Source organism: Hylobates moloch, unplaced genomic scaffold (assembly GCF_009828535.3).
Source record: "Hylobates moloch isolate HMO894 unplaced genomic scaffold, HMol_V3 SCAFFOLD_39, whole genome shotgun sequence".
Taxonomy (NCBI): Eukaryota; Metazoa; Chordata; class Mammalia; order Primates; family Hylobatidae; genus Hylobates; species Hylobates moloch.
This window is the reverse complement of record NW_026652314.1, coordinates 1,546,160-1,565,375: the sequence shown is the minus strand read 5'-3', so window position 1 is coordinate 1,565,375 and position 19,216 is coordinate 1,546,160. Positions and strand designations below refer to the sequence as shown.

At 46.6% G+C, this 19,216-nt stretch overlaps 1 protein-coding gene across 6 annotated transcripts in view; it reads left to right on the top strand.

Annotated features, from left to right (window-relative positions):
* Window positions 1-19,216, top strand: part of LOC116463495 (solute carrier organic anion transporter family member 3A1) — a 326,223-nt gene that overhangs the window by 53,089 nt on the left and 253,918 nt on the right. For 5 of the 6 annotated variants that reach the window (XM_032146625.2, XM_058434672.1, XM_032146624.2 and 2 more), the window contains exon 2: window positions 8,404-8,869. In XM_032146625.2, coding sequence (XP_032002516.1) covers window positions 8,404-8,869 — 466 coding nt within the window. Of the gene's footprint in view, window positions 1-975; window positions 1,131-8,403; window positions 8,870-19,216 lie in introns of those variants that run through there. The other variant, XM_058434674.1, reaches the window with a different exon arrangement.

Below are 19,216 nucleotides of genomic sequence, written 5' to 3'. Positions count from 1 at the left end.
TTTTTTTTTTTTGAGACAGAGTCTCACTCTGTCACCCAGGCTGGAGTGCAGTGGCATGATCTTGGCTCACTGCAACCTCTGCCTCCCAGGCAGATTCTCCTGCCTCGGCCTCCTGAGTAGCTGGGATTACAAGCATGTGCCACCATGCCCAGCTAATTTTTTTTTTTTGCATTTTTAGTAGAGACGGGGTTTCACCATATTGGTCAGGCTGGTCTTGAACTCCTGACCTCAGGTGATCCACCCGTCTTGGCCTCCCAAAGTGCTGGGATTACAGGCGTGAGTCACCATGCCCAGCCCCAAGGAAGCATTTCTAAGGAAAGCCAGGGTGACTGTCACTCGCAGACTAGGTGATCAGAGAGAATGATAGTGCCCCTCTGAAAGACCCCGGCGTAGAGAGGGCAGTACAGAGGCCCAGAGGGAGAGAGCCGGCAGCTTTCATGATCCTGCTGCAAGGACGAGGAAAGCCACCACGCACAACCCCAGGCATAACTGTGACGTGCAGGTGTGCAGAGCCTTTCTCTCCCTCATTGGGACCCTATGACAAAACTGTAAGGGAGGGATTGTTATCTCCATGTTATAGAAGGGAAAGGAGAGTTGCAGGGGTGTTAAGTGCCTCGTCTCATATTACCCAGTTAATATGAAACTCAAAATCTCACACATTTTCCACTGTAACCCCTACCCCCACAACTTGCCCCCTAAAATGATGATGCTTTTGGTATAGACTGGAGTTTAGAGTCTGTGTCTATGAGATTCTCCGTATGATTCTTACTCTGCTTTTTAAAGAAAAATGGTTTTAAAATGGCCCCCATTTATATGTGAACATGATCCAGGCTAAATCATTCCACCAGAAATAAAACATCATTGACTAAATGTCTCTTTTCCCGAGTCAGCACATGAGGTGGGTGTTCCCTTTGCCACCATAGCCATGACAAGAGGCTGATCCTGTGTCGTCTTCTGTTACTTGGTTCTGCAGATCTAGGATCCTGGAATTCGCAAGTGAATGCATTTTGTGTGCCATTTCCCTAGAACTGTAAGTGACTCACTCCAAGGAGCTGCTGTCTAGATGAGAAACAAAACCTCACACTGTTGCTGCTGCTGCTTCATCATGGGGAAATGACTTCTGGGCTTAGGTGATTAAGTCTCTTTCTCCCACTTTACTACAGGAAGACATGTCCTTGGCACATCAGACAACACACTGAAGTTATCTTGCAAATTACTTTAATGGAATTAAAAAAAAAAAAAAAAAAACTTGGCAGGGTGCGGTGGCTCACGCCTGTAATGCCAACACTTTGGGAGGCCGAGGTGGGCAGATCACCAGAGGTCAGGAGTTCGAGACCAGCCTGGCCAACATGGTGAAACCCCATCTCTACTAAAAATACAAAAATTAGTCGGTGTGGTGGCAGGTGCCTGTAATCCCTGCTGCTCGGGAGGCTGAGGCAGGAGAATCGCTTGAATCTGGGCGATGGAGGTTGCAGTGAGCCGAGGTTGCGCCATTGCACTCCAGCCTGGGCGACAGAGCGAGACTCTGTCTCAAACAAAACAAAACAAAACAAACAAAGAAACCCAAAAAACTTGCATTAAAATTGTGCCTGGAATGACTTTTCTGTTATAGCAACAGGAGTGCTTCATATACTTACCAATGGCCAGTGTTTGTACTGCCAGGCATGGGAATAGTGTGATTTCCCAAGCTGGATTTATAGAGATCAGGGGTTTGGCATTCTACATATGGCCTGTGGACCAAATTTGGCCTGCTGCCTGTGTTTGTAAATAAAGTTTTATTGAAACACAACCATTTCCATTTGTTCATATATTGTCCATGCATGCTGCTTTTGTGTTATGGTGGTAGAGTTGAGTAGTTGCTATGGTGACCATATGGCCTAAATATCTACTGACTGGCTTTTTACAGAGAAAGTATGCCAAACCCTGGTCAGGAACCCCTGCTGGGAAAACCACAGGTTTTTGCAGGACCGCAGCGAGGTTGACATCTCCTGCACTGTTTTTAGCATCTGCTCCCTGCCATGGGCCCTGCTGCTGAGCATGCAGTTTGAGGGTATAGGTTCCTCGAAGCTCCCCAGGAAGAGCCCGCTCAGTTCTGTCACATCTGCCACTACTCAGCAGAAGGAATTTAAAATGCAGGCTTTCCACACTGCACTCCCGGGCTCCTCCTGGCCTCACAGAGCGTCCTGCTCTCTCAGCCTTCACAAAAGCTCCAGACTGAGCCAGGTGGGACTCTCACAGGGACCTTTCGGCTCCACCTTGTTTGTTCCATGCCTCCAATCAGCTGCCGCCTCTATTGAGCTGGGCCTCTAAGGTGGCACTGCCACAGGGGCCTTTCCTTGCTGTTACACCAGCATTAGCCTGCTGAAGCCTCCTCTCTCCCCAGCACTGTGGAAACACAGCTGCACCGGCAGTCTCTCCTCCCTGATACCTGCACAGCAGTGCCAGGTTAATATTGCAGAAGAGCGGCTCCTGCTCAAGAACCTCCCTTGGCTCCCCATTGACCTGTAAATCAAAGCCTCAGTCTGGCCTTCAAGGCTGTTTTTATCTCAGACGACTACTCACAGTTCTCTGAAGCCACTCCATATTCCTGCCTTTCCCCAGGGGTGGTCTAAACTCTCCCTCCACCAGCCTCCTTGACGCCACTGATCTTTGCTCTTGGAATGGTGTGGCAGGCTCTCCCCTCCCACAGCTATTAAAATCTAGATGATCTTTGTTGCCTACCAGGTATATATTCCTCCACACACAGCCAAATGAGTCTTCTTGCTCCCTCAAACCCTCTGCCACTCTGTTACCCTGTTGCAGGCTGTGCGGTTGTTAGATTGTTTCTTTCTGCTGTCCCCAGACTGTAAACTCCTACAAGGCAGCATGCTCTCTTAATCATGGTTATGTTTCTTGCATCTCCCACAGAGCAGGCACACCAGTGATATGGCTAGCTTTTTAGTGTGCACCTACTGTGGGCCAGCTGCTCTGATGTATAACTTCATTAATGTACACAGAAGCAAGTATTGTTCTCTCCACCACACAGGTGTGGAAACAGGCTCAGGAAGATTGAGTTGACCAAATGCTGTCAAAGCCAGATGGGAACTCGAGGCTCTCCTGCTCCAGACTTACACTGATAGGACCAGGCTGCTCTGGTGTAAATATCCATGCCTGCACACCCTCTCTGCCACCTGACACACATGCACATGCCTCTACCTGCATGCATGTTAGAGTCACCCAGGGAACTCTGAAAATACAGATGGCAAGTCTTGCAGGTGGGAGGACAAGCACAGGTGTTTTTCAGAAGCTCAGGCGATGCCAGTTCAGGCCAAGGCCCCGCCACCCAGACCAGACTGAACAAATGGGCACACCTCTGTGAGAGCCCCTGAGTTGCTGCTGCCTGCCCCTAAGAATAAGTGTGTTTTTATTAAGTGAATGCCTGATAACCTTGCCCCTGGTTGACACCGTTTGAAGGTGAGGATGGGCTCATGAGTACTTGGCTGTGGCCTCTGAATGTGTGCTGTCCTGTGGCAACATAGACTGAAGCTCTCCCTTTTGGGCTAAGTGCTCACAGTTGCAGTTGGCCTTAGTGTGACTTCAGCACTTTCCAGAAGGTGAGGCTCCCAGAAATGCATCCCAACATTTCCCACATGAGGAGACAGTGTCTCTATGAACTGGAAATGAGGAGGTGATAATTTCAATTTGTAGATAACTTAAACTCTTTCATCTTTTGAATGGGGGAAGGCTAGTTGAGAAAAGGAAGTTGAGTAAAGCAGAGGTACTCAAAGTGGGGTCGTCTGATTAGCAGCATCAGTGTCACCAGGTAGCTTGTTAGAAATGCATAGTCTAGACCCCACCCCAGACCTGCAAAATCAAAGACTCTGGGCTTGGGGTTCAGCAGCCTCATACCCTCTGGGGGTAATTTTACTGCCAGTGAAGGTTGAGAACCTTGGTTCTAGAATGATGGTGAGTATGTGCCTGGTGCCTGAATGGTCAATGGTCCTCATCTTCAGCTGGGTATCAGACACATATCTATATCTATATACATATACATATCTATATCTACATAGACACTTAGATTTTTTTTTGAGATGGAGTCTTGCTTTGTCACAAAGGCTGGAGTGCAGTGGTGCCATCTTGGCTCACTGCAACCTCTGCCTCTTGGGTTGAAGCAGTTCTCCTGCCTCAGCCTCCAGAGGAGCTGGGACTACAGGCATGTGCCACCACGTCCAGCTAATTTTTGTAGTTTTAGTAGAGACAGGGTTTCACCATGTTGGCCAGGATGGTCTCAATCTCTTGACCTTGTGATCCGCCTGCCTCGGCCTCCCAAAGTGCTGGGATTACAGTCGTGAGCCACTGCGCCCGGCCGGGACATCTATATTTTTAACAAGTGCTCCAGGACATTCTGAAATGCAAGCTGATTTTTTTTTTGAATAATCATTGTAGAAGCCTGATACCACATTCTTTACATGATAACTTCATATACACTTGGTTCAGGATAAGGGTGCTTCCTCTTTCCTTTTCCTCTTGCAGTTGTGGCTCCTTCTTCTCTAGTTATCAAGACCTTCTCCATTAGTGCCGTTACCCATTAAGTAAAGACAGTCATTCGCTTCCACATGCTCTTCCTCAGGCTGGATTGTTCACTGCCACATAAAAGCCACAAGTGGGTTTTATGGCCTCATGCATACTTAATTAGTCTGTCTTCTCAAAATTGTGTTTTAAATGAGTGAAAACATTAGCCTCTGATCTAATTGATCCACAAAGCATCATTTCAGAATCTTTGCATGACTTAACTGTTGACCCAGACTGGCGTTGCAGCCCAGCAGAAGGCCACAGGTCAAGGAGGGAAAGACCTTACTACTTCCTGTCACCCCTGTGAGTTGCTCTGCAAAGAGCAGGTGGGAGCCAGGACAAGAGCTGCAGGCACGGGCGTTATCTGTCTCTAAAAGAACTGATTATTTTTTGTTTTGCCCACAGCTATCTCTGTCCCCATCACCCTTATCTGTCATCATTGTGCACACCTGCATGATATTTTATGACACAGCACACCTGCTGAAATGGAGCAGTTGTCATGTTTCAGATTTGTTCTCTTGTGTGTATGTCATGAGGCATCATGGCAAAAATGAGATATGGCTTCTGTTCTAACCCTTCCTCCTACTTTGTTGCCCTCCAGCCTCATGGTGGGTCCTAAAGCTGAAGACCTACCAGACTGCTTCAGCCACCTCTCCAGGGGTGACTCTAGGGGACCCCACCCAGACATGTTCTTTTCCACTTCTGCATCCAGTCCCCTTTGGGCCCCTCTCAAGACTGACACAAAGGCCTTGGCGAGGCTCCCCAAAGCCCCCTACCTCCCAGGTCCTTAGGCTGCCTTCCTTTTTGTTCCCACATTGTGTCATCTATTATAAACCTCTGGTAAATCATTTATTCCATCATGTTTGTATGTTTGTTTGTGTTGCGAAGGAAAGTAGTAAATAAATGAATTTGTTTTTACTTGCCCAGACCCTTTAGACAGAACTTCTTTGGGAGCATTTAAAAGCCATTTGAATGATGCCAGGACTAGCTAAACTTCGTTTCTCAACAGCGGCAAATACCTAGTGTTTTAAAAGTAACAATCTAATCACGTAACTAGGGCTGAGTGATTTGCAAGCTGGCCTTGACTTGGCTAGAAAGCACAATGGAAATAGGAGCTGGGACCAGAATGCCAGAGATAGAGGGTGTCACAGATGTCATAACCCTGCTCTGCAGAGCTTGCCCAAGGCCGGGGCTGAAAGAGAGACCCCCAATAATGGGTGTCATGGCCTTAGCCCCGTGCTGCTCACTGCCATTAGAATCGCCTGGGAGCTTTGAAAGCGTCCTAGGGCCCCCAGGCCGCTCCCCAGACCAGTTCAATCAGAACCTCCCAGGTGGGACCAGGCCTCTGAAATTTTTAGTGCTCCCTGAGTGCCTCCAATCTGCAGGTAGGCTTGAGAACCACTAGGCTCAAGGAGTTTGTTTAAATATGTGGGTTTGAAAATGAGGCTAAGAGGAATCACCTGGCTATAGCATTTTTTTAGTAAAGGGAAACTGAATAGAGGCATGCTAATTAGTACAGGCATATGTTTGTATGTGCATAGATATACATATCTGGACACTGCAGAGGTTGTAGATGCATGGATGTTTACAACAGTGTCTATATTGGTAGATTTGGAGGAAGGTTAGATCCATATGACTCTCCTTTTTGACCTTTCCTTAGTAGACACACCCAGTTGGTCAGCAGATCCAGCTCATTCTCCCTGAAATAGAACTCTGCTCTAAAATGCTTCTTACATCTTTTCCTGTTCATTTGCATTGCCACTGTGTTGACGTGGCCTTTTCTTCTCCCCTCTCTGCATATGGCCCAGCTGTCTTCACTGCTGGCCTTCTTCCACCCTCCATTCACCACACCTGGTGTGACCCTTACACTATTAAACCTTTGCTGTTCTCGGGTGCTCACAGTTAAATGATGATAATGATAATGGTTATAGCTGACCCTTCCCTAGCATTTACGTGTATGTGTTGTTGACTCCTGACACCAGCTCTATGAGGTAGCACTCTTATCCCCCTTTTACAGATGGGGAAACTAACGCACAAAGTAACTTGGTCAAGGTCAGCCAGAGTCAGGATGGTGGTCTGGCCCCAGAGCCTCTGTTTTGCTGCCTCTCTCCATGCATTCCTGCCATGTAGGAAGGGAGAGGCTGCTGTGTGCTAACAGACTTTTCATCCATTATTTTTCATCTTCACATCCCTTCTGCTGAGTAGATATTATGATTCCTGTTACATAGAATCCAGGTTGGGAGAGTTTGAGTAACATGACTGAGGACACAGAGCTAAGGAAATGATAACGGGGTTCAAACCAGGTTTTCCTCTCTCCATGATCTGTATTCTGTCTACCTAATTGCTCGGGATTGTCTAAATTCACCCCTGTGGCATTTGTGGCTCCTTACAATCTGTCTTCACCCCACCTTTCCAACTATTTTCTTCCTTTTTTTTTTTTTTTCTGAAGCAAGGTCTCGCTCTATTGCCCAAGCTGGAGTGCAGTGGTGTGATCTCACCTCACTGCAACCTCTGCCTCCCAGGTTCAAGCAATTCTCCTGCCTCAGCCTTCCCTGAGTAGCTGGGATTATAGGTATGCACCACCACGCCTCGCTAAATTGTGTATTTTTAGTAGAAAAGGGGTTTTGCCATGTTGGCCAGGCTGGTCTCGAACTCCTGGCCTCAAGTGACCCACCCACCTCGGCCTCCCAAAGTGTTGGGATTACAGGTGTGAGCCACTGCTCCCGGCCCCAACTATTTTCTCTTCCTTGATGAAATCATGCCACCCATCTTTGGCTCATGCTGTTCCTTTTGCCTGACTTCCCTGCTCAGCGAGGACATCATTCAGCTGTCAGATCTCCCATGACAAGGACTCTTGTCTTGTTCATAGCACCCTGCGTGGAATTTGCACACAGCAGGAGAGGGTAGCCATCTCATTTTCTTACCACTTCAAGAAGCCCTATAAGAATGCATCTCCTCATGGCCCCCTTAGTGTGAGGTGTGCATCACACATCTCACCTCCAGTCCCTTTGTGTGATTCCTAGGTACATGTTTACCTTCTTGCTAGATGGCTTCTTCAGGCCAGGTGTCCTCTCTCCATCACTTTTCTCTTGTGTCTAGGGTATTGCCTGGCAAGCAGCAGATGTTCAGTATGTATTTAACAAACATAGGGCAGACAAGAATACAAAAAAACGGGGGAAATAGTAATATTCAGTTGGAGGGTACTTGGCAGGGTCATAGTGCTTCGAACAGTCAGGGCTGTATTCACCTGATGGCCTCTAGGGAAATGTACACTGTTTGGAAATTTCCAGCTGGAAGCAAAGAGCAAATGATTACCCCGCTGGGCTAATTTAGCTTGTCCATTTTGCCACTTAGGTTTTGTTAAGTTTGTTTGTTTTTATTTTGAGGTGGGGGATAGGCTTTGCTAACCTCCTGCGGAAAATCCCCTGGGTCCTCTGTCTTCCTGGCGTGGACTTTATCCCTAGCATATATTTGGGAGTGTGTGCAAACCGCGCACTTCAGGACTTTTATAGGATTTCATGGGCTGGCTGTGATGGAGGTCTGTGCGGGTGGGGAATGCAGTGTTTCCGGAAGAGAGTAGAAGCTTTCAGGATGGAAACAGGTGCCAGAAAAAACATCGTTGCTACTGGGAAAGTGAACTCGTTAACTGAATTAGGGTTATGATACTAAATAAACGTCTTTCTGATTCGTCAGGTTAAAAGGCATTTACACAGCTGCCTTTTTGCACCTGGCACCGGAGGCCAGGTGGGAGGGTCCCCGGGGGGAAGGGCAGAGCGCACTGTCAGGCGGGAAGGAGAGGCCTCCTGGGCATCTCTTTGGATTGGCTCTGACATTTCTTCTTGCTCCTCTCAGGTGAGCGTCCTGACCACCCTGGAGCGCAGGTTCAACCTGCAGAGCGCTGACGTGGGTGTGATCGCTAGCAGCTTCGAGATCGGGAACCTGGCGCTCATTCTCTTCGTGAGCTACTTCGGGGCACGCGGGCACCGGCCGCGCCTGATCGGCTGCGGCGGCATCGTCATGGCGCTGGGCGCGCTGCTGTCGGCACTGCCAGAGTTCCTGACCCACCAGTACAAGTACGAGGCGGGCGAGATCCGCTGGGGCGCCGAGGGCCGCGACGTCTGCGCAGCCAACGGCTCGGGCGGCGACGAAGGGCCAGACCCCGACCTCATCTGCCGCAACCGGACGGCTACCAACATGATGTACTTGCTGCTCATTGGGGCCCAGGTGCTCCTGGGCATCGGTGCTACCCCTGTGCAGCCCCTGGGCGTCTCCTACATCGACGACCACGTGCGGAGGAAGGACTCCTCGCTCTATATAGGTAGGAGCTGCCCCAGCTGTGTTAGCAAGAGACCAGGGTGTGTTGACCATGGATAAAAGGTGGCCTGGTGGACTTTGATTTTGCCAGAGTGCTGGTTCTCAGACTTGGCTGCACACCTAGTGTTCTTGAAAAATAATCATGCCTGGGGGTGCAACCTTGGCACTGAGACGTTTTTAAAAGTTCCCAGGTGACTCTCATGAGCGGCCGAATTTGAGCTCCACGGGGCTAGACCACTAACACCGCCTCAGTGGGAAAACGTGATCGGGAGGAGTTGTATGTTTCTCTCTTCTTTTTGGGTGTGTATGTGGACTTTCGGCTTTGTGATACTAGCCACCGAGGTATACTTGGGGTCTACACATTGGAAACTCCAGCTTTGAAGAATCAAAATGATGTCCTGGTCATTGTCCTATTGCAGCTCAAAAGGAGAGGTGATGGCTTTGCCAGCATTTGGCATCAAAGTTGGTGACTTCCGGTAATTTTTTCAATATTGGAAGTATGCATGGGAATTGGGTATTTAGAGAGAAATAAGGTATTTGTGTTTTGAAAAGTTATTTTTCACGGTCAGAGTTTCTGATGTTTTATACTGGAAGGATGGAAACCACCTGTGCGTGGGGGTTAAGAATCATCTGAGTGGCAAGTTGTTTATTATGTGGCGGGCAGTGTTTTCAGTCGCTGAGGTGGGCTCTGTTGGATGGCTGCATGTAAGGTGAGGGCTGGCCAGCCCAGCATCTCTATCCCTTGTTTACAAAGTATAATTTTGTCTCCTGTCAGCTGGATTTTTCTGACACATCCCCAGTTACTGAGTGCTAAGCTTTGAAAAAATTACCTCTACCCAGAGAAGCTTTATGCCTCCCAAAAGCAATGTGCCTTGAGGTAGAAAGTTAATTATATTACGGAGTTTTAAGTGGAAATAGAATTTGAACTGAATTTGACATAAAGGTTCCCATCTGCCAAGCTTCAAGCTTGCTGAGATAGGACGGTTTGGAAGCAGGACACACCGGAATGCGAATTTTTCTCTGTGTCTGTCTGGCCCAGCTTTGGAGTAGACGCGTTTACTGAACACATGCGTTGCATGCAGATGTTCTGGCTGTCTGTGAGCAGGCTCTGGGCAGGAAAGGTGGAAGGAATGCGCCTGTCCGTTCGGAGGATGGAGCACCAGTGAGCCTAGTCACCACCTACCTATGGAACACAGTGGAAGAGAAAACGGCTCAGGCCAGAGATGGTTAGGGGTTTCCATTATTACCTGAGAGTGGGCATGGTGGAGCAAGGGGACTATGGTAATTGTTTTTCTTTCATTGCCTTAAGGCTTGAGAAAGCCGCTCCATGTGAGTTTTTTGCCCACCAGATCATGGACTACAGCATGTAGCCACAAAGGTCTCCTGAGGTCCACCCTCTGACTTGACTGATGTCACCCTAGGACTCTGGAAGAGTTGTTTTCTGGTAGGAATAACAGGAAGTAGATCAATCAGAGCACAGGGAATGAAATGGGGAGTGAAAACCTGAGTTGTTGTCTCTGCTGATAGAATCAAGTAGAAAAATTTTTCCCCAGAGTCCCCCCTGAAGTCCTAACAGTGCTATATCACTTCTGCCTGGGGCTTCCAGCCGTAGTGGCTGAACTCTCTTCTGGAAGTGTCTCCTGATGAGTTAAGCTGTGCTATTTCCCCCACACTGGGTGAGGGTTGGTTTGAATGTGCCAAAAGCTTTACAATGAGGAAGCATTTTGGTTTGGGACCTGGCAGTGTGGGAGGTGGGGGCGTGGACAGTAGGGCTGATCATATGAGGCAGGAGGCCTTCTTGAATTCTGAGGCCTTGTCTGTGGGATTTGCATTGAGTCTTTGGTAGGAAGAACTATTTAGCCAAATTTCTATTTGGTCACCCCATTCCTCTGTGGTATGTCTGAGTTGGGGGAGTGTCTCTGCATGACATATGAACATCTTGGTGGCTCTGTTACATATGGCCAGATTCCAAAACATCGTAGCCCATGCCGTGGAGATGATAGTTCTGAGTCTCTCTGCACTGGTTTCATGGGTTTGTGTTGATAGGGATCAGGAGAGAACAAGTCGTTTGCATAGATTGGCCTCAATAGGTGGCCTTTTATTCCATACGTGGTTTATTCTCCAGGTATAATTTAAGATCATAGCGGCCGGGCGCAGTGGCTCACGCTTGTAATCCCAGCACTTTGGGAGGCTGAGGCGGGCGGATCACGAGGTCAGGAGATCGAGACCATGGTGAAACCCCGTCTCTACTAAAAATACAAAAAAAAATTAGCCGGGTGTGGTGGCGGGCGCCTGTAGTCCCAGCTACTCAGAGAGGCTGAGGCAGGAGAATGGCGTGAACCCGGGAGGTGGAGCTTGCAGTGAGCCGAGATTGTGCCACTGCACTCCAGCCTGGGCGACAGAGCAAGACTCCGTCTCAAAAAAAAAAAAAGATCATAGCATATGCAGAGCATAACTGATTCATTTATTTATTGTACAAGCTATAAAGAAGTGTTTGTGGTAGTGAGAATATTTCAGAGTTTATCTCCTGTAATATGGCACTAGTTCCTGAAGCCACTTAACTGTACTTCACAGTATTTGGAGTAGCCCACTGAACAGGATTGATATAAAATTCTGGCCTCTTAACTCCCTGAAGAGGAGGAAAGTCTCAAGGGACTGATGCTGGGACTGTAGGTGTAAATGTATATCCATCGGGGAGGAATAACACGTGTACCCCTGGTTCCAGCTCCTGCAGAGCTGGTCTAGAGAGGGGCCCACAACCAGCTGTCTGGTCATGTGCCTAAATTGTGATACTACAGTGGAGATTGAAAGGATTCTAAAGATGGCATGTGTAAAACACCAGCTTGTTCTTGAGCTGAGTCTTCCCTGGGGATGTCAGCAGGGAAGAGAATGATCAACATGCACGGCTCAGGCTGCAGGTTAGTGGTGATGATACCTGCCCCTGGGTTGCCCGCATCGTGGGTCACTAGATGGGTGCTGTTTGTACATCGGCGGCTGTGTCGTAGCTTCCACTACAACCCAGGGCAAAGTGAAGCATTCCATCTTGAATCAAGCCGATATTTTCCACTGAAATGACTTACTTGCTTTGGCCTCTTGTGGCTGAGCTGCTGCCAGACTCCTGGATTCCTGGATGGGCTATTCACAAGGGGCTCCTCTGGCTGGCACCATTCTTTAGCCCGTCCTTTCCATTGTGGGAGGGAACCAAGGGAGCTCATTACCAGGGGACAAAACTGGATGAATGGGGACTCAGCTCTGCTGGCAGGCTTTCACTGCGGCATCATGTGGCACCCAGCCTCACAGTGCAGCCAGACAGTGACCCGTGGGCGGCACGTGGCACTCTTTGTTCCTAGAGTGACTACATGGGCGCAGTGGCAGTGGAGACCATTGGGCCCCTACTGAGGTCAGAGAATCCATTCTTTGGGAGTCTAGTAATGCCTCTAGCTCCATGTTGTCATCTTCCATTAGCCCAGTTTTCTTAGCTGTCCTTCTGTTTCTCTAAGTTCAAAACAAAAGTCATATTTGCTTTTTATGAAAGGGTAAGTAGGATGATGGAATGGACTTACTGTGCCCTTTCATTAGGTTGCCCCCTTTTTTTCAAGGAGGAAAAGGTGAAATGTGAGTAGTAAAGATTTCTAAATGACTTTATTCCTAGTTAAAAAGCATTACATGTTCACCGTTTACAATTTTGAATATGTAGAAAAAGAATAATTAGAGAATATTGTAGCTTTATGGTGTACATAATTCTATTCTCTTTTCTGCATTAGTATGCTTTTCTATGAAAATATGTTCATGATAAATGATGTTTTGTGTAATTTCATTTCTCTTACTATTTCATGAGCATTTCTTTGTTACTATTCTATGACATTGCTGCATATATAATCCCTTCTGAATATACATGATAATATTTAATACTTTCTATAGTTGGACAGGGATTTTTAAAATTTTTGCTGTTTTAAACAAAGCAGATAGGTAAACTGTGATTCCGAGAGGCTGAGTAACTTACCCAAGCTCATTTACCTGGATAGGGCTGGGCTGTGGGTCTGAAAGTGACGCTTATTTCAGGTATGTCTGGGATCTGCTCACAAGGCTGGGATGGGAGCTCAAGGGTGGTGCACGGTCCAGGGAGTCAGGTGCAAGCCAGGGATTCCACGAGATAGCTGAAGCCTCCTGGGCATAAAAATCGCAGCAGGAGCCAGGAAGGTGGGAAGACAGCAGTGTGTCTGGAGTCCAAGGAGAGAGGTGCTGCTGAAATGGAGAATGAGTGTCAGAGCCAGAATGGAGTATTGGAGGTAGGATGGAGAGAGAGGAAGGTGGTCCTAGCTAATGGTTCAGGTCTGGGCTCTGGAAAGAGGTTGCGCCCGTGTTTCATAGTGCTTTGAGCTGAGATGGCTGCAAATCAGACCTTAGACATCTGGGGCAGGAGCAGCTGATCTGTTGCTTCTTTTGCTCGGCTCTTTCCAGCAATGTGGGCGCCATACCTTCACATGCCATTCATTCTGTTTTTTGAACCGCAGTAGCCACTAGGAGGTTTTTTTAAAATGTTGTGTTAGAAATAGGCCACCTTACAACTTCCCATACCCTGGGTTCTGGTTATGCCCTCTGGATCTACCATGAAAAATCCCTATCCCTCTTCTATATTTTGATGGCTCTGCAAATAGTTGAGCACTAACCTTCCATGGGTAGGCGGAGGGTATCTAAAGCTTAGCTCTTTTGAGCTAAGACCTGTGCTCCATGCTTGATGGGATTTCCTACCATGCTTCCTTCTTAAGAGGGATGCCAAGGGCTGGGGAGCTCATTACCAGAGGACAAAACCAGATGAATGGGGGATGTGGGATATGGCATTGTATTAATTTGCTAGGGCTGCCCTAAGCAAACACCACAGACTGGGAGGCTTAAATGACAGAAGGATATTTTCTTATAGTTTTAGAGGCTGGAAGTCTAAGATTAAGGTGCCACAGGGTTGGCGTCCTCTGAGGTCTCTCTCCTTGAATTTCAGATGGTTGCCTTCTACCTGTGTCCTCACGTCGTCTTCCTCTGCATACACATCCCTGGTCTCTGTGTGTATCCGATTTATTCCTCTTACAAGGTCGCCAGTCAGATTAGTTTAGACCCACCCATATTAGCTCATTTAACCTTAACTGCCTCTTTAAAGGACCTGTCTCCAAATATAGTCACATGCTGATGTACTGGGGGTTAGGGCTTCAGTATATGAATTTGGGGGAAGGAACACTATTTTGCCCGTAACAGACACTAAAGAGATCCGTACCAAAACAAGACTACACTCCTGCCTCTTTGCCAAAAGTTTTCTGTAAGGAGCTGTATTGTCATTTTTTTCTCTGAGTATTTGAGGAATTGATGATATAGTTTTTTTTTTTAAATAACTTTTAAAAATTATAGAATCACAAGTTGTGGCAAAATACAGGAAAGTCCCCTGTATCCTTCTTCCTGTTTCCCCTGCTGTTGATGTCATTGTAACTATCGCACAGTAGCAAAACCGGGAAATTAACATTGCTATAATCCATAAAGTTTATTCAGATTTCTCCAGATTTTTTTTTTTCATTTTTGAGATGAAGTCTCACTCTGTCACCTAGGCTGGAGCACAGTGGCGCCATCCCAGCTCACTGCAGCGTCTGCCTCCTGGGTTCAAGTGATTCTCGTGGCTCATCTTCCTGAGTAGCTGAGATTATAGGTGCCTGCCACCACACCCGGTTACTTTTTTTTTTGTATTTTTAGTAAAGACAGGGTTTCGTCATGTTGGCCAGGCTGCTCTCGAATTCCTGACCTCAAGTGCTCCGCCTGCCTCGGCCTCCCAGAGTGCTGGGATTACAGGCATGAGCCACTGCACCCGGCCAAGATTTCTCCAGTTTTATATGTGCTCATTTGTGTGTCTGTGTATAGTTCTGTGCAATTGTATCAAATGCGGATGATGCAGTTTTAAGAATGCAGATTGGGATAAAGATTAAACCAGATAGTTTTGAGTTGTGTGTGTTAGGCAGACACACACACACACACACACACACACACACACACACACACAGCACAGAGACAGGGGCTGGCAGATTCTCCTGAGGATGGATGTTTTGGAGAGAATGGGAGCTGGCCAGGGGAAAGGGGTTCTTTGAGAAGGGAGCCTTTGTTGTTTGCCTGAATACACAGAACAAGTGCTCTAACTCAGGAGGCACACATCTTAGACACAAAAATGTATCATGTTTTCTTTGTTTATCACTTATCCTGAACCCCAGTGCAGCCCTCTGTGTTCCCATTAATGATGCAAAGAGAATAATTCTCAGATGTCATCTGCCAAGTGTTTGTTTAGTACAAAGACCCCCCAAATACTGGCCAGCAACCAAAGAGAACCAAATTTCCTTTCAGAGCCCTGGGAGCAAAGAGTTATTTTGCCTCTGATGAGTTTTTATTTTAACTTGACATTGGGTAAAATGTGTTTTAACTCTCCAAAGAACGTGGATCAGGTATGGATCAAATATACTGTGACTGCAGTTCATCTGAAAAAATAATTAAAAAGCCATCCCTCGTGGGAGCAAGCATTGCTCATTATATTCTTGCAACTTCATTGATACTGAAGTTTCCTTCATTAATTTCTTTTTCTAAAATAAATGGCACTGTAAAAGTGGTCAATTTGTTTTGGCCATATTCCATTCTCTCCCCAGCTGCTGGTCACATGCCATTTTCAGTGTGTTTTTAGCAACCTGCTAGGAAACAGCCTGTGGCTCTTATCTGCTGCTTCCATATTGCCTGGGCTGATAGGTGTTTCTCATTCATTCGCAGCCACTCATAACTCATGCCCTATGGTTCACGGCATCACTGCTGTGCTTGCTGCCTGGGTGACCTTTGGACAAGACTCTGTGGGCTCTGGAGCCCAACAGTCTTGAAATTCAAATCCTGGCCCCTCCACAACTCCTGGGTTTTGGATGAGTTTCCAGTTGCACTGAGACTTTTGCCTTTTCAGTAAAATGGTCTGGTCTACCTGGCCAGGCTTTCCATGAATGTCAGGTATCCTGTACACGGTGGGGATCAGTAAATGCTGCCCTTTTCATCCTTATGGTCATAGCATCTCCATTTCCAGATGTAGAAATTAAGGCACAGATGGATACATGACTGACCTGTTTAAACACAGGAGCAGATCTTTGGACAAGAGCCCTTGGAACCTGATTTTCAGCCTGGGATGTGATCCATCTTACAGAGCTGAGAATAGCAAGCCTCTTCAGTCCTGAATTAAACCAGCAGGGCTCTTGTTTTCCTGAAGACCCCCTCCAGTGGCTCATCTCAAAGTGCATGAAGTGCTAGCAGTGCCCTAGGCAGGAGGAGAGCCAGTTTGTATTAATTTGGAAGCACCCCAGAGTATGGCCGTTGCCCCAGTGTGATGTATGGATTGGCTTTCTGGGTTCTAGCATGTTGCTTCTTAATTTGGAAGCATATTGGCTCAATATTCTTTTAAATAATGTATTCTTGTTTTAGTAACATTGAGAAAAACAGAAATGTAATAAGAAAACCTAAATAATATGTAATCCAGACGCCTATAGAAAATTATTGTCAGTAGTTAGGTATATTTTATTCCAGCCTTTTTTCTTTGTGTATAGTTTTGCTTAGTTAAAAACCATACTATAAATAAACCTGCTTTTTATCAGTTAGCATATTATAAAGTTTTTCCTGTATCATAAACAATACATATCATTTTAGATAATTGCATATTATTTTGTGAATCTGGAAATGCTGGAATTTGCTAGTTGGGCATTTAGGTGATGAATGTCTTTGTGGCTTTAGCCTTGTCGACGTTGGCTGAAAACTTTAAAAGCTCAGGTTAGTTCCGATAGATTCAGTGTGAGCTGAAAGCCAGCCCCCTGGCCCTGTGGTGACTTTTTCCAAAAGATAAATGAGTGAGGCCAGGAGTGTCATGCAGACAGGCTTTGGGCCGGCCATGGGTGTTGGCGTTCTTGTTTTGCAACCCCCTTCCACTCTCTGCTCAGAGGTCACAGTCTTAAGTGCTGAAGGGGCTCAGCTGACAAATGAGAAAAGCAGACAGGGTGGAGCCTGGGGAGCTGGTCCTTGCCTGGTCCTCCACCATTTGTTGCCCTGTGGGAATGCAAAGTTAGTGTTTCCAGATCTTCTGATTGTTAACAGAGACTGGAAATCCGAATTTTTCAAGAGGATTGAGTTGCCAACTGATTGAAATCTTCTCCAAGCCCTTTGCGAGTCAACATTGGTTAGCATGTCTCGAACACATGGTAGCACAAACACACATGGTAGCTTGCCGTGGGGGGCTCTTTGCTCCAGACCATCAATTTCAAATTGCATTCATCTTTTGAGTTGCAAATAAATAAAACACGAGAAAAGAAAAGAAAGGAAAGCTGTCACACATTGTGAATGTCACAGCCAGAAAAAAGTGTTCTTTGCTGTGGTTCTGAATGTTAGGAGTATTGGATTTGGAGGAAGGGGATGGGGCATCTTGCACGAACAGAGGACCACCTGGCAGGAGTGAGGGGAACACCACTGCTGAGTGGACCCGCTCCTACTGACACCTTGCTTACTGCCTCACAATGATGGGGGTTCCCAGGATTGGAAAGAAATGAAACCATTTTCCCAAGCTTAACATGGCCAGAGGAAGAAAAGCACGGTTCAAGGTTCCCCGAAGAGAGTATTGGGATGCAAAAACCAAAACCATTTGGGGCTGATTGGGGCCTACAGATATTTCCTGTGTGTGTTAAGAGCATCTTTGTGAAGAAACTTTAGAACATAGCACTGAAGTGTTTGATAGGCAGGAAATAGGACCAGAGAGGCCCAGAATGACCTAAAGAAAGGTGAAAGCCCACGTGAAGGAATTTTACTTCCAGAAGGATGTCAAAGAATACTGCTAGTCACTTCTTTCCTCCGGCTTCCTTACTGCACCTGACTAGGGAAGGCATACCCATCTTATTTGCTTTTCAACTGTGGCACAGCTATTGTTCTTAAAAAAGATTTTGAGGCATTTCCTCTATTAACATGCATGTTGTTTCTCTTCAGTTAAGACTGTTTACTTTTCTGAGAGAGAATAATCTTGGCTTCATTTTCTTTTTGTCCTTTTCACCTACAAGAAGCATTCTGTGAGAGCAGATGGCATGAAGGGTTTGGTTTCTGTCGAGCATTGTGTTTTGCTATTGTTGACACTGGGATTTGAGGTTCATGGTCTTCCTCCTTAGTGAGAAGTGAGTTCTTCATTGCTAGATAATTTTTTAGTGTTAAAATGCCTCACAGAAGAGTCTCTTGTGAATATTTGCTTTTGTCTGTCCAGTACCTTGTTTTTTTTCACTGAGAAACTACCTCTCCCATCTTAGGTGGTTGCTGTAGGGTTGCAGAAGTGGCCATGTGGTCAGTCCAGGCATGGTCAGTTGTGACACAGAGAAGGTCTACAGTAGTCTACAGTGACAGGCCCCAGAAGTGGGCCAATCAGAGTCCACTGTGAGGTGAGAGAAGTGGACTGAGAGAAATGGACCATCTTCCCTTGTAGGACTGCTACTGAAAGAACTCTGAATACCCAGAGATTCCAGTGCCCATCATTGCTGCCACATGCAGAGAACTTGCCTAAGAATGAATGAACTTGCCTGCAGAGAAAAGTAGACCAGGGAAAAGGGAGAGCAAAAGGGCTTCCTAGATCCAGCCGTGCTTGAAGCTAGCATCTAGCCCTTAGAATGCTAGTCACTTGAACACATAAATTATCCTTTCCAACATCTACAGCTGCCAGGTTTCTGCCTCCTCAGGCTTGAGTGCCCTGTCATGTTATAAGAGTTGGTCTGGATTGCTTCCCTCTTGAGGTATAACCAAGCATCTTTGAATAGGGATAGAGTCCAGGGGAAACTCAGGTAAGGCATTTGTTCTCTGCTCAAAGTGTTAGTTCTTTCACAGTACAAAGATAACCACTCATGAGACTCTGAAGAACTCCTGACCCTATGCATAAAATAAAAAGGGCTAGCTTGAAAGTGTTGGCTTAGCTCTTCGTTTTTTCAGAGGCATTGAAGTTACAGGACTTAGATGCCAAAAGGAATGTCCCCTCTCCACCTTTCTCCCTACCTATCAAAAACAAAAGTATTTAAAAATAACCTGTTGGCAAGCTTTGTGCAGGAACAGTAAGTGTTTAATAGCACCTCGTGTATGTGGGCAGGAGCATGTTGAGCATGCTCAGTTTATTCAATGGCTCTGTTTATTGAATGGAAAAAATATAACCAATCCTGGCTCTTTTACTTGACTGCAATTGCCAAAGCTACCTTAACTCCCTCAAGTGACTTCATATTGTCAGGAATGAATAAGCTAAATAAATGAATATGTTCCATTCCCAGCGTGGCTTTGCCATTTCATTCCT